This window comes from Mastigoproctus giganteus, chromosome 11 (assembly GCF_048544385.1).
Source record: "Mastigoproctus giganteus isolate SK-2022 chromosome 11, ASM4854438v1, whole genome shotgun sequence".
In the NCBI taxonomy this organism is placed as follows: domain Eukaryota; kingdom Metazoa; phylum Arthropoda; class Arachnida; order Uropygi; family Thelyphonidae; genus Mastigoproctus; species Mastigoproctus giganteus.
Genome location: NC_143585.1, coordinates 133395699 through 133412236, shown reverse-complemented (window position 1 = coordinate 133412236; position 16538 = coordinate 133395699). Strand labels below are relative to the sequence as shown.

At 37.3% G+C, this 16538-nt stretch overlaps 1 protein-coding gene across 1 annotated transcript in view; it reads right to left on the bottom strand.

Annotated features, from left to right (window-relative positions):
* Positions 1-16538, bottom strand: part of LOC150078442 (LIM domain-binding protein 2-like) — a 374189-nt gene that overhangs the window by 267598 nt on the left and 90053 nt on the right. Inside the window, exon 2 of the mRNA XM_090384564.1 lies at positions 8328-8403. Within this exon, the coding sequence (XP_090240690.1) occupies positions 8328-8403 (76 nt within the window). The remainder of the gene's footprint in view (positions 1-8327; positions 8404-16538) is intronic.

Here is a 16538-nt window from a genome sequence, read left to right as displayed (position 1 = left end):
TAAGTCTCAGGCTTCCTTGCACCATATCGATAATAATAATAAGTACCAATAAATCCTAGTTTGTTTATCCTTGTTGTGTTTGTTCTTTGTTATTTGGTTTTTAGGAGCATTAGCTACTAAGACCGTATTGCTCTGGGAATATGCGGTGGTCATTCCCTGACCTTTCCGTATTTGTTTATCCTTGGAAACAGGTTCAGCAAAACAAACAAGCCAGGTTTTTTTTTTTTTTTTTGGTAGTTGTTGGCGCATAGGCTTCTTTGGCCATAATGCACCTCCCAAGGTTTTTGCAGTACTTTGATCCAAGCCCGAGGCGGGAATCAAACCTGCGACCTTTGGGTTGCCAGGCAGGCACTTTACCCACCCGACTAGCCCAGTCGGCAACAAGCCAGGTCCAGTATACTCCATAAGAATTAAGCCCAAGCTCATCAAAACAAGTGCTTATTGAAAGAGAATCAGACAGTTCAAAATATATAAATGGCAATACACTAATAAGAAGTGTCAAAAGTGTCTGTCTGTCAGGCGCAACAATCTGAAACAGAAATATCTCCCATGGCAGCGATTGCATACTCATGACTCGCACTTTAAAACGTTACCATCTTGTAATTCAAGGAATCCATGGTCTAAAAGTTCTGCATTTAGGCATGTTAGCATTAGTATAGGCATATGATGCAAGAAAGCAAGCTTATGCAGCACCAGCCAAAAAAAAAAAAAAAAAAAGGAAAAAACCACTCCCATTTCACCCCTCCCGTTCGTTTGGAATACCTGTCCAGCTGAGCCTTAAATTTATTTAGGCTATCAACTTCCACAATAAGGGATGGAAGTCTGTTCCGCCAACCAACTACCCACTGGCTAAAGGCAAATTTCTGCACATCTATCCTACATCTGTCTTTCCTCAATTTGAATTTATGCCCTCTCAGGTGATTATTCTGAGCAACAGGAAGAATCCCATCAGCATTGAGCATGCTCAAACCATTCAAGGCTTTATATACACCTCTATCAGATCACCTCGCTGGTGCCTAGTCTCCAGACACTGTAATTTGCAAAACTTAAGCCTTTCTTCGTAAGAGTACCCCTTTGTTCCATTTACTAATCTTGTTGCCCTTTTCTGTACTCTTTCCAGCAGCTCTACATCCTTCTTGAAATGAGGCCTCAAGACTTTTATACATTACTCAAGGTGTGGCCTGACCATTGCTTTATACAAGGGAATAATCACCTCCTTATCCCTGCTAGAAAAATTCCTCTTTATCATTGACAAGATACCATGAGCTACTCTTGCAGCATGACTGCACTGCTCAGAAAACTTCATATCTGCCTGAACAATTACCCCCCAGGTCCCTTTCATTCTCTACCACTGTCAGTGTAGTACCACAGAGTTGATACGTTGCTCTGGGGTTACTGTTTCCCATATGTAGTACTTTACATTTGTCAATGTTAAACTTCATTTGCCACCTCTCAGCCCATCTGCTCAACCTTTCCAGATCCTGTTGCAGCAGCATAGAATCAGTAGTGTTCTTAACAACCCTGCCAACCTTTGTATCATCTTCAAACTTGGACATTATGTTGGTATAGTGACAGGAGACACAAATGACTTTTAGGACAAATGAAACACCAGGAGGAGCAGGCACCAGGTGGCAGGTACCTCCTGGTGAAACTTTATTAGCCAAAGAAAATCTGGCTGCTTCAACAAACTTCCAACTAATTCTGCAATCTGAATGAAAGACATATAGGGTCATCAAGAAAATAAGTAACAGTTCTGAATGCCTGCAATCTTTTTATGCATTGTGCTGGCATTAGTAAGCTGTGTCTTTAAATGCATAAGATACAAGAATTGATTCAATTCAAGATATGAATGTCGAATCAAATAATAAAATACAAGATATCTTATGAGAATAATACACCCTTAAATAATAAATTCTCATAAGATAAGAGAATTTATTATTCAATGAAAAGTAGTATTCAACATGCCATTTTGTGCAACCAAGACCATTCAGAGTTGACTGAAGTTTACCTTAACTGCAGCTGTTACTTGACCATGTGAAGCAATCCGTGCGATTGTTCCTTGTGGGGATTCCTTCAGGATTCCCCACAAGAAACAATGACCCAATTTCTAGCAACTATGGTGACTACGACCATCCATTCCCATATCATACATAACACTGATTAAAGAGAACCATGTTAAAATGTTCCTCCAGGAAATGAACAACTGCAATTGTTACATGTGGTTTCACCTCACGTTGTTGAAGAAATGCTTCTGAATCTAAATCCCACTTAAATGTACTGAATCAAAACTTCCAGACTGATAAAACCTTTTCATGCAAAACATGCACTACGTAGAAGTGTATGCAACCTTGCTAACAGAATTTTCCCACTAAACTGCATCACTATGCAATAACAAAAACTCTTCTTACATGGTCAATAACACCAAATTCACCAATGCCAATCCAATGCATAAAAAAAAATATAAACATTCAAAACTGTTGTATCTTTTTGTGTTGACCTTGTACATGTTAACTGGATGGGATCTATCCAGTTATATTAAAGGAGGCGGCAAAGCAACTAAGCAAACCCTTAGTCATAATTATGAGAGCATTCTTGGATTCAGGGGAGGTCCCCACAGACTGGAGATGTGCAAATGTATCCCCAATTCACAAAGGGGGGATCGAAGGGTGACACGAGTAATTACAGACCAGTTCGTTTAACTTCTGTTCCAGGTAAAATAATGGAGTCACTGGTTAAAGATGCATTGTAGGATCATCTAGACAAGACTGCAGCAATAATTCAGACACAGCATGGGTTTGTTAAGGGAGAGTCTTGTCTGACAAATTTGATAGGATATTATGATGTGGTTACAAAGGAACTGAATGAAAAAAAATAATTTTGATATCATATATTTGAATTTCAGGAAAGCTTTTGACACTGTTGTGCATGGAAGACTATTGTACAAATTGGAGCAGAATGGTATTAAGGGTAAGTTGCTACAATGGATAAAAGGATGGTTAAGTGGGAGAAGACAAAGGGTAGTAATTAATGGTTGCTGCTCTTCGTGGACTAATGTTATTAGTGGAGTCCCACAGGGTTCGGTGTTGGGTCCTCTGTTGTTTTGTATATTTATCAATGATATTGATGTAGGTATATCAGGCTTAGTGTCAAAGTTTGGAGATAATACAAAGGTTGGCAGGGCTGTTAATGACAGTAATGGCAGTGTGCTACTGCAACAGGTCTAGATAATTTGGGCAGATGGGCTAAGAAGTGGCAACTGAAGTTTAACCTTGACAAATGCGAAGTACTGCATATGGGTAGAAGTAACCCCAGAGAAACGTACCAACTATGTGGTACTACACTTAAGGTGGTAAAAAATGAAAAAGAGCTGGGAGTAATTGTGTAGTCGGATATTAAGTTTTCTGAGCAATGCAGACAGGCTGCCAGGGCAGGTCACGGGGGTTTTGTCAATGATATATAGGAATTTTTCTAGAAGGGAAAAGGAGGTGATTGTCCCCTCTGTATAAGGCAATGGTCAGGCCATGCCTTGAGTACTGTGTACAGGTCTGGAGGCCTCATTTTAGGAAGGATGTAGATTTGCTTGAGTGTGTACAGAGAAGGGCAACAAGATTGGTGAGGGGAATGAAGGGATCCTCTTACCAAGAGAGGCTTAAGTTCTGCAAACTGCAGTGGCTAGAGACTAGGCACCTGCGCGGTGATCTGATCGAGGTGCATAAGGCCTTGAATGGGTTGAGCACGCTGAATTCTGATGGGATCCTTCCACTTGTTCAGATTACAAACCTAAGGGGGCATAAATTCAAATTAAGAAAAGACAGATGTAGAATAGATGTGCAGAAATTTGCCTTTAGCCAGCGGGTGGTTAATTGATGGAACAAACTTCCATCTGTCATTGTGGAAGTTGATAGGTTAAATAAATTTAAGGAGGAACTGGACAGGCATTTGGAGGGAATGGTGTGAATTTTTTTTTTTTTGGCTGATGCTGCATAAGCTCATACACTTGCTTTCTTGCATCACATGCCACTACTACTACTATTGCAAGAATATTTGCTGATGCTATCGAGGCAGTGTTAGGTGGGTCGGAAAACTGCTAGCTTGGGGGGAGACAAAGACCAATAGAGTGACAGTAGCCACTGGCAGAGGTGAAAGAGATTCTTGCACTGCTTATATTAGAATGAGCAGAAGCCTGAAAAACAAGATGCATGGTATTTCAGAGACTGCTGGGAGCCATTGCGGTACAAGTAAACACATGGGTTGTGTTAGGGTAGCTAAGAATAGAAACAGGTGCAGGTATACTTGCGTGTACACCAATGCTAGGAGTTTAGTAAATAAATTTGATGAATTTGAGGTATTGCTCAAAACATCGAAGGCAGATATTGTTGGGATATCAGAGACGTGGTGTCACACAGATATAAGGGATGCAGAACTGCAATTTGGGGAGTACAACGTCTACAGAAAGGATAGAAAGGGGGGAGGGGTTATGCTATTAGTTAAGAAACACATAAAAACCAAGGAAGTGAAGCCAGTCGACATCGCTGGACAGTGCAGTGTGGAGTCAGTTTGGTGTGACATAAACATTGGGAGATCAAAATTGAGAGTAGGAGTGTGCTATAGGCCTAATGACTCTGATGAGTATAATAAGGAACTGTACAGGGAAATAGAGTGGGCCAGTAAATCAGAGTGTCTTATAATGGGAGATTTTAATTTCCCAGATATTGACTGGAATTTGGGGGCTGGTTACTCACACACTAGCAGGACTTTTGTGGATTTATTGGATGATTGTTTTCTACATCAGCATGTTCGGGAGGCAACTAGAGGGAGTAATACTCTTCATTTGATTATCAGCAGTGATTCTTCATGCATTAAGAATCTGCAGATAAATGAACCACTAGGTGGCAGTGATCACAGTGTGCTGAAGTGGGATTTACTCAAAGAGGTAACTACCATTAGGGGTAAAGGGAAGGGTTACTGCTACCGTAAAGGCGACTACGATGGACTGAGACAGTATTTAAATTCTATACAGTGGGACCAACTGATGATGTTACCAACAGCAAATTCAAAATGGGAAGCATTCAAAGAACTTATCTTGGAAGCTACTAGGCTTTACATACCAACTAAGAAATATTGTTCAAGGTTTAGGCCAAAATGGATGTCAGATGAACTAATGAGGCATATGGCAGTGAAGAAAAATGCATGGGATACATACAAATTAACACATGACACAGAAGCCTATGATAGATACAAGTTGATATGCAACCAAGTTACAAAGGAGGTTAGGCAGGCGAAGGCAGATTACGAGAAATCCTTGGCAAGGGATGCAAAGAAAAACAGCAAAGAGTTCTTTACTTATGTAAACTCTAGAAGGAAGGGGGTGAATCAGATTGGTCCACTTGATATTGATGGGTCAAGTGTTGATGATCCTGCTCAGGTAGCTAACAAACTAAATGAATATTTTGCATCGACATTCACACATGAGGAGTTATTCAGCGAGGGGAATGCCAGAGGTGTATTCAACTCTAGCAGTAAGCTACAGAATCTTGAAATAACTGGGAGTAAAGTGGAGGAGAAACTGTTGAAGATAAACACAAGAAAGGCACCCGGGGTGGATGGGATCTATCCAGTTATATTAAAGGAGGCAGCAAAGGAAGTAAGCAAACCCTTAGCCATAATTATGAGAGCTTCCTTGGACTCAGGGGAGGTACCCATAGACTGGAAATGTGCAAATGTGACCCCAATTCACAAAGGAGGATCAAAGGCTGACACAAGTAATTATAGACCTGTGAGCTTAACTTCTGTTCCAGGAAAATTAATGGAGGCACTGGTTAAAGAAGCACTGCAGTATCATTTAGACAAGACTTCAGTTATAGCTCAGACACAGCATGGTTTTGTTAAGGGGAAGTCTTGCCTGACCAACTTGATTGGATACTATGATGCAGTCACAAAAGAACTGGATGCAGGGAATAACTTTGATATTATATACTTGGATCTTAGAAAGGCTTTTGATACTATTGCACATGGAAGACTGCTACACAAATTGGAGCAGTGTGACATTGGAGGCAAATTGCTGCTATGGATAAAGGGGTGGTGAGGGGGAGAAGACAGAGAGTGGTAATCAATGGACACTGCTCATCGTGGACTGATGTTATTAGTGGAGTCCCTCAGGGCTCAGTGTGGGTCCATTATTGTTTTCTGTATTTATAAATGATATTGATGATGGTATATCAAGCTTAATGTCCAAGTTTGCAGACGATACAAAGGTTGGCAGGGTTGTCAAGGACACTACTGACACTATGCTGCTGCAACAGGATCTGGAAAGGTTGAGCAGATGGGCTGAGAGGTGGCAAATAAAGTTTAACATTGATAAATGTAAAGTACTACACATGGGAAACAGCAACCCCAGAGCAACGTATCAACTCTGTGGTACTACACTGACAGTGGTAGAGAATGAAAGGGACTTGGGGGTGGTTGTGCAGGCAGATATGAAGTTCTCTGAGCAGTGCAGAAGGGCTGCAAGAGTAGCTCATGGAGTATTGTCAATGATATACAGGAATTTTTCCAGCAGGGATAAGGAGGTGAATATTCCATTGTATAAGGCGATGGTCAGGCCACACCTAGAGTACTGTATACAGGTCTGGAGGCCTCATTTCAAGAAGGATGTAGAGCTGCTGGAACGAGTACAGAGAAGGGCAACAAGATTAGTGAATGGAACAAAGGGGTGCTCTTACGAAGAAAGGCTTAAGTTTTGCAAATTACAGTGTCTGGAGACTAGGCACCAGCAAGGTGATCTGATAGAGGTGTATAAAGCCTTGAATGGTTTAAGCATGCTCAATGCTGATGGGATTCTTCCTCTAGCTCAGAAAAATCACCTGAGAGGGCATAAATTCAAATTGAGGAAATACAGATGTAGGATAGACGTGCGGAAATTTGCCTTTAGCCAGCGGGTGGTTGGTTGGTGGAACAGACTTCCATCCCTTGTGGTGGAGGTTGATAGCCTAAATAAGTTTAAGGCTCAGCTGGACAGGTATTTTGAACGAACAGAGGGGTGAAGTGGAAGTGGGTTTTTTTTTTTTTGGCTGATGCTGCATAAGCTTGCTTTCTTGCATCAAATGCCTCTACTAATGCTAATGCTATTGACAGTGTTTTTATTCATTTCATGTTATCACATGAGTACAACACATCTGAATACATGTAACATTTAAAACCCATTCTGTACTTCACTTTTTGAAAGAAAATAAAACTTTATTTCTTAATTATTAAAAACTAATTGCTTTCAACATATAGAATAATAAATATGCATTAATAATCTATTAAATAAAATATAAGGTGACAACTGTGAGATTATAATTTGTACAGATTCAATACATTTTACTTATTGAAAATACTAGCAATAGAATTTCTTCAGAATGAATACATGGGAAATATAAAATGAATTATAAAAACTACTGCTTAAGGGGTAGAGAAAAGTAGCATTAAAAAAAAAAAAAAAACTCGACATATATTCTAAAATAAATTCACCAAGGTGTCAGTTATGAATATGAGTAGGGAAGAAGGGAGATGTACAAAAACAGAAATATAAATAATGCAGAATTATACTGAAGCGTTTCTCAAACTGTGCACCATGGTCACCCCCTCCCACCTCCTCTGCGGTCCCGCCAATAATACATAGTAGTAAGAGCCATATAGTGCAAGGACGCCACAGGCTTTTGCTGCAATTTATGTTTACTGAAATTTGTTTTATTTAAAAACGAACAATTTACAGCATTGGCAGAATACTGTTAATGCGTGGGGATCGGCGAAAACATTTTCAAGCTAAATAAGGTTTCTTATGTCAAAGTTTGAGAACCGCTGATTAATTGTATAAACATTGAAAATTTCCTGGCAATAATATGGAGGGAAGGCATTAACTAGAGAAGAAAAAAACTAAATGATGTGCTTATCATTACCAAAAAAGAAAAAAAAAAAAAAAAAAAAAAAATATATATATATATATACACATGTATGTATGTATGTGTATATATATATATATATATACACATATATATATATATATATATATACACACACACACACACACACACACAAGTATCAATATGCCAGCAACTGAAGCAGTCAGTTTTTATGAATATCGTTTATAAAGTATAAGGAAATTATAAGTATTATTCACATCACAAAAATATACAGCTGGAAATACAGGAAAGGTAACTAATGATAATTTAATTCACTTCCCCGCTGAATGTAGAACCTATTTGCATAAATAAATCGAGAGGGTAGCACTAAACAAGTAGCCATTGCCAAAAATCTAGGGGAAAATAAGGCAAAAAGTAACTTACCTCTGTTCGTTGTTGCAAGCGCTTGTTCATTTCATATATCCTGTAATCTGGCTGCCCAAAGTATGGAGTGTGCCTTCTGAAATAGGAGGAAAATGGTGAAGAATAAAAGGGGTCACCTGGGGGACCACCTGGAATAGGCTGACCAAACATTTGCTTCATTTGACACTACACAAGCTATAAATAATTCAATATTAACAAGTTTTTCATTTAGTTACAATCACAGCTTCAAGTTTTTAATAATGTCTCATTTCCTTCGAAATACTATATCCAAACTTTTAATTTACTGGATATCGCTGCAATTTCTTCCATGAAACTCTGATCTTAAAATCAGCATAAATATACATGCGTTAGAAGTTTAGAGCATTAATTGTAGGCATTTCAAAAATTAAAGGAGGAATAATAAAGTACTTCAATTTCTTTGAAATCACTAAAGCAAAACAGCAGATTCATCCAAGACATCCTCTGCTCATCATGTACAAGTGTGAAAAACCATCTGAACCATATTCTTCAATTAACATGAATTTAAGAAAACATTTCTAAACAGTTTAGAAAGTAACATATTACAAGACCACGTTGGTTAATGGTTTTATTCCATTAATAAAATAGAGTAGTAATATCCCTACATTCAACACAACGCTGTCAACAGAAAAGTATTAAAGAAGTGTACTCTTACGATCAGAGATACTTTTATGTCCCCTAAAAGTTAGCATCCTTATAATCATACTTTTCACAAACCGATTTTCAAATCCAATCAGCGGCATGTTATAACAAACCATGCACACTCCTAGTTTCGATACAAACAGAATTCACTTTGAATCAGCAATAGAGAACACTGTATGGAAACACTCTTGGAAAGCTTTTATCACTACTAAATAACAGAATATACTTCTATCGCAAGTGTTTTATTAGAATCAAAAGTTTTAACAACAGATCACGACTTGATTGATAGTGGGCAAATATCGAAAGTTTTAGTTTTCTGCCAGTACATGAAACGTTCCATATAACTGCTGTGGAGTGAGGGATTCTACCACGTGGATTTACTCAACCATACAAACCAAACAGATCTTCACTTTCATGACTAGATCATTGTGACTCCATTCAAATGGTTCCCTTCGTCGATATTTCTGAAGAATACCCCACGGTTGTAGTAGTTTACAACTGTTGGTACATCACTTTCGTCAACATACGTCAAACTATCTCATGCCTTCAGTCATAGCTGACTGCAGCGGTGTAATCGACGGAGGCAGCGCAGTAACACCTCTTAGTGGAACAGCCCTCGCCGGCGTTTAGAAAACGGAGCATCGCAAGCGCGCCATATACATGTAGAGCTTCGCAGTAAGTGGACCCTACCACTTCGAAATGGGCGGGAAGTATGTTTGATCTTTTAGTTATAGGTAAACAGAGGTTTGTTTTCAAAGACTTAAGAGAAATATAGTAATATTCTTAAGAAAATTATAGTGTTTTGAATATTGTATGTTTGTTTTCTACTTTTGACACAATTTTTTTTTTTTTTTTTTTTTTTTTTGGAACTTCCTATACTACAACGAATGAATTTATTTTTAAAAATCTGAGAAATTATTTCTGTTTGTACTACAGCTGCCACTGCCATCTCTCCGGTTTAGCTTGGAAGGTTCGGATTTACAGCCTAATTTTGTTGCTGTTTCCCGAGTAATCGATTGATAGAGAACAAATCAATTTTCAATACCATTTTCAGGATATTAAGATACTGCATATTATTATATATATTTTTATAATGTATGTAGTTTATAAAACTATCTAATATGGCCGTGCCTAGCTAAATAATCCCCCAAAGAAAAGTTCGTACTGATTGCTACAATTTAAAATTCATTTCCTTTTTGCGCCCCTAGCAGAAATGCGCCTATGTCAAACGCGCCGGTCTCCCACACCTTTGTAGTTCTGATATTTACTTGAATGGTCTACTCCAACGTTTTAAACTATGGCGATCAAGGTCAATTAATTAGGCGATCAATTAATTAGAAATCTAATTAATTATCAAGAAACCTTGTACTAATTTTTTCCTAATCAATAACATTTAACGAATTATTATTGTTGTTTTTTTTATTTACGAGTAATCTAAAAAAAAAAGTTTCCAACATGAAAAAAAATGTCAGTTCATGACGTCTGCCTCTCTCCCAAAGAAAAATGTCTCTAGGATAGAGATTTCGAAAAGGTGGAAACTCACTACATCGTTATTGCTTTGTTTAACAAGTTAATTGCCATAATTTTTAAGAAAAAAAAAAAAAAAAAAAAACTTTATACATTGGCCACTAAATTTTTTTTATAATCATTCATGTGACTAAAATGGAAAAATCAATATTTCTTTTTTTTTTTTTTTTTTTTTTTTTCCCTTAAATCCGCACCACAAGTCCCAATTTGTAAAAAATGTCACTTTTCGGCATTAAATTCTTACTTTCTTTCTTAATGCCTGTCTCGTAGCGCTTGTTTGCATATAAACCACTTATTTCTCCAGTTGCTATGAGGTTGCCGAGTTACATAGCGTAACAAAAATAATTGTTATGTTTACTTATGAATTAAAATAATGTATTGCATTGTGTTTGTGAGATAATATTCAAGCTTCCCATGCCTTGAAACATCATTATGATATAAAGTCCAGCGAGAGCCATAAGTCAGGCCATACATACATGCTCAAACAGATAGTTTGAAGTCAAGTTTAATAATTTACGCATTCGTGTCCGTTAAGACGTGCACACGCTCAAGCAAGGCGCGGGAGTGCGTTGGCGTACTCTCAAGCTCCTGACTTCTAAATACGGTCAATCTGCAACCCGCACTGGACCAGCGTGGCAGATTATAGTCCATTTCCCTCAACATGAATTGTTGGGGAGGCATCCATCCTCCGGTTGGTTGATAATGGCTGCAGTTTTTTTCCTTTATATCACTACGTATATCGGTTGAAACATAACGATAGTATCGATATATGGTTTTCAATGTATCGATAAATAATTACATCGAAAACAAATCAATGTATTAATATTTTTTTCCATTCCTACTCCAGCCCACTGCAGAACTCAGCGCCGTTGACGTCTTCACCATGACTAAATTAAATCCAAAGGATGCAATGAAAGTGATTACCAAGGTAGGAGGGAAAACACTGACCACATCTGCGATCCGACTTGATTAATTGTTCTTTGAGAATGCGTAACAAAACCTGGCCGTTTGTTTAACTTCAGCTTATCAGCCAACATCATCAAAGAAAAAATGTTCTAATAAATTATAAATTACGAGGGCTGTTCAATAAAGATTGATAAAAAATTTTCATGAACAACCTCACTGCTTTCTATTTCTAGCTAAGCTGTGGAATTGAAGACCAAACCAAGCTGCAACACACACAGCAACTGCGCATTTGACTCCTGTGCACGGTGTGACCTTAGGGGTGGTCAAGTTTATGATTGTTCATTTCGCCTACGTAACAATGGACGTGATACGCGAAGAACGGTATGCTGCTCTCAAATTTTGTTTCCGTCTCAAGAAAACATCAGCTGAAGTGTATGAAATGTTAAAAGAGGCTTACGGTGAATCTACGCCTCCATATAGCTTGTAAGCAGCAAACAGTGCCGGATTAAGGCACGACGAGCTAGCAGGAATCTTTCCCAGGGCATCATTCCGTAAAGGGCGCCAAATTTTACAAATCATGATAAATCCTTAGTAAAGGGGGCGCCGAATAATCTTTCTGCCTGGAGCGCGAAAATACCTTGGTCTGGCACTGCCAGAAAAACTCTTTTTTTTGCAAGTCAACGTCGTTGCCAACACTGAAAAAAAAACAAAAGGTTTGGTTTGGCTTGGCTTGGCTTCTGCAGGAAAGATTTGGGTTTTTTTTTTTTTTTTTTGATATTCAGAATGATTTACGATCAAGCTGTACCACGTAATACGAGTGTCACATGACCTTACTACAGAATTGTAATGCAAGTTTGTGGGATCACATTCGTCGCAAATGACCACAACTGTACGCAGAGGTGGATGTATACTGCATTTCGACAATGAGAGACGTCACGTTGCTCATACTATCATCGGAGTACTTAGCCAGCATTAATGTCAAATGTGTTCCACATCCGCCCTATAGTTTGACCTTGCACTATGAGATTTTTTTTTTTTAATTTTCAAGAGTTAAAGAAGGAGCTGCGAGGAAAACGTTTCCAGTTATCAAAAGATGTAAAGACATCGGAGGCGATTTTCAAACGCAAGTCAAATAATGGCTTCCACCATGTTTTTGAAGAATAGCAGAAACGTTGGAGTAAGTGCATTTCATCAAATGCGCTTACTTCGAAAGCACCATAAATGATGATTAATATAGGTATGTCGTGAGAAAAAAAAAAAAAAAAGAAATTATGATCATTATTGAACAGCCCTCGTAGAATCCATTATAATTAGTCTCGTGTACTATATTAATACAATTGTTATTCATATAATAATACCACCGTATTTCTACTATTAACTTAACTGTTTTGTTATTTATGATTACATCGCTTAGATTGTAAATCTCTGGCCTTCCTTAGCTTGTGTGCATTTTCATATACCACAATGGAAATTGTATTTATCTATTTATTTCGTAAAATAATTACTCAAATCTTATTGTTTGAGAGTGAACACTAACAAATGAACGCGAGATCATCCTCTGGTTGAATCTAATCCAATGCTTTGCAAACCTTTTTTGATAACATACTGCTGTACGTGCCAAAAATAATTCGAAAATCCCACCCTTTCCCCCCATATGTTTAAGGTGGCGGTAAATGTAATAGTACGCAACTTCTTCTGTTTCGGGCCAAAAACATGTAAACAAGAGTCAGAGAGAGGGAAGATGTTGGGTACTAAGCACAATCATAAGGCAACACAACTACGTCAATTATCAGCTTTCAAATAGGAACGGTGTCCAGAGCTCTCCGACCACAGAGTACAAAGCAAGTTAAATTAATGTCATAAAATTTTTATGTATTACTCAATAATTATATTTTAATCAATCAATTGTATAAATACATGCAGCGTAAGAAAATCGGAGTGAAAAAAAAAATGCTGATTTCGTGACACTCTTTGAACACGACACGACAATGCAAAATGTCGCAATACCCACTTTGGTATCGCCAAATTGATCTGGTCATCATCGGCGACTGGGACTACGTAGAGTTTCAAAGAGTCGATATGCACATGCCTAAGTCATTTTATATATAAGCCATGAGAGCCAGTTTCACGATGGCATCTCTTAGTTCTGCTGACTGAGGAATACGTTATATAACATTTAATCAATTACAATAACACTGTTTATTACAAACGCAAAACAAGGCCAAATCAGAAATAAACATAAATCAGCAATAAATGCAAAAAAGTTATTTACTTTTATTTTTTAAACATTATTGTTGAAGTACTTTATAGCCAGCTGCCACTGTAAAACAATAGAAATATATGACGTCTGGCTGAGTTCAAACGAATAAACAGTGTGTGAACCAACAGGTTTTGAAGCCGCAAAGGATGAAGCCCGCAATCGGGTCTCACCCGCAAAGTTGTTTTGTTGTTGTTGGAATTTGATGGCACCAGAATTTATACATACGTAAAATGTGTACTGGCATTAAAGGCAGAGAGGTCCACTTTTTTTTCTTTTTCACTTTCTTAGTAAATTTTACATACATAAATTTTATATGCAGGGTCGGCTCAAGGGTACATAGTGCCCCTAGGCCACATTGATTTTTCTTGCGAGCTTTGTTTTTGGGAGGAGAAAACGGTGTTGGCGCCCTCTAAACCTTGTTCCCCCTTAGCCAGTGCCTACTCGACCTTACCCCAAAGCCGGCCCTGGTGCTATATAAAGTTTACTAAGTAAAGTTCTTGTACCACCTTAACTCTCTTGTAAATTACAGTACTTCTGAACACTCTTGTAAAGCTCGTATAACCTCCTTTGATAGTACTACATATACTGTATACAATTGTCTATGTAGCATTATCGTCTCTTTAAAAAAGAAAGAAAATAATAGACTTAAATTGACATAATATATAAAAATTGTCAAAAATTACAGTACAGGGGCGGCTCGTTGGTAGGCACTAGGAACTGCAGCACTTCCAGCTTTTCAACTTTAAATATACAGTCAACGGAGTTATATGAAATTTTGTGAAGAACAATGCAACGCAATGAATATTTTTATTAACAGGTCCCGCAAATATACTCATCCTCTATTTTCAATAATCAAAAAATATTAATAATAAATAAATAAATAATTTTTATTTAATACTAGTATTAAATAGGGCCTGGGCCATCCAGGCTCAACCTTGGCCTAAGGCCTTTGATTCACGGGAAACAACTATTTCCAATAGTCATTTCAATAATAAACGAATAAAAACACGAAATCGTTTTCAACTTTGAAGTTTAGCCGGGTGGGCAGGAGCAGCAGTGCGTAGCACACGCTTCTTGATTACTGTGGTTTGAGCCCGTGACCACCAAATACGGAAGATGCGGAAAGGTCAGCGAATGACCACCACATATCCCCGGAGCAATATGGACTTAGTTGCTAATGCTCCTAAAAACCAAATAACAACAACTGTGCTTTAGAATCTAGACAGTTCCACAATTTGCTCCCAATGGTTCAGTCAATGCCTGGTCGGTGGTTTGCCAATGCGCATTATTTAGAGATGACAAAACAAGTCAAAAAGTTTATTTTCAGCAAATAAAAACCGAAGAATGGATTTTATTTTTAAATGAAATTTCAAGATTACCTAAGTATGTTAATGGTAAGTGTCAGTGAATGTTTTGTAGTATTTTTAACTTGCTTATTGTTATTACTATCTGTGCCTACATGTTTTATAACCAAACAATTAAATGTAACTTTAAGAAGCAGCACCCCCATGCATCAAAGTCACGAGCCGCCACTGCTACAATATCTAATACACATTTATTTTGTGTCAGTGGTCTCCAAAGTGGGGTGCGCGAGATGATTCATGTGGTGCGGAGATAATCAGCAATAAAATCAATATTTATTAATTATGAAAACTTTAGTTTTTCGAAACGTAATTGAAAATAAACATTATAAATAAATGTTTTTTTAATACTTCAATATTCGGATTTGTTTGATCGCGCGGCTTTATTTGATCATGCACGTTCAAGTACATGCATTTTGTACTTGAACTTCAATTTAATTTTGTTTTGTATTTTTTTTATTTGCGATCTTTTAAAATTATATATGATTTTAGATACAGTATAATGCCTTCCATGCAAATGATTTATAAATTAAAAAAAAAAAAAAAAAAATATATATATATATATATATATATATATTAAAACTTATATATTTAATTTTTTTTATTCCGGGATGCGCGCTAGTCCTTTTAAGTAAAATAAAGGCGCGCGAAAAAATAAAGTTTGGAAACCACTGATATATGTCACTGAAAGCATAAAAAATCGGAAGAACGGGAGCCGTAGACGAGTGGTCATGCGAGCGTGCAACCTTGCTGCTATAAAACAGAATATTTATTGGGTTTTTTTTTTTTTTTTTGGGATTTAGAAATTTGCACTGGTAAAAGTCCGAAATTCCTGACTTTTATCAGAGCTAATTGATGAAACCCGAATCTGTGCCATTGTCTGACTAGAGTACTGTATGTAAGATATAATTTTCCTTAGCCCTTGTTTAAAAATCGAAAATGTGAATGAGTGATATAGTCCACATCTCCGAAGAGTTGCATTTAACAGCGCGAAAAGGAAAGCAAAGTTCCGAATTACTAAATCCTGGATTTACCGGATTTTGGGCTTTTACAGTAACATATATAGGCTAAACATTATTTATTTAATTTTGTTAACTATATAGGCTAAATATTATTTATTTAATTTTGTTAACTAGCTTTAGTTAACCATTGGCAGTTTCATACAACCAACCCACATGTCATATTTTGCCAGGAGGTCTTTGCCAAAAAAAAAATATTAATAAATAATAAATAAATAAAAACGAAACACATTTGCTAAAACTGCCCGGTTTCCAGTCTATGATGTTAAATAACTGATTGATTAAATAACAGGTATCTCGGTGCCTTTTAATTTCAGCTGAGAATAATGCAAATTAACTCAAATTGAGGGTAGGAGTATAATAAGAAACTGTACGGGGAAATAGAGTGGGCCGGTAAATCAGAGAGTCTTATGAGGGATTTTAATTTCCCAGATATTGACTGGAATTTGTGGGTTGGTCACTCACACACTAGCAAAGC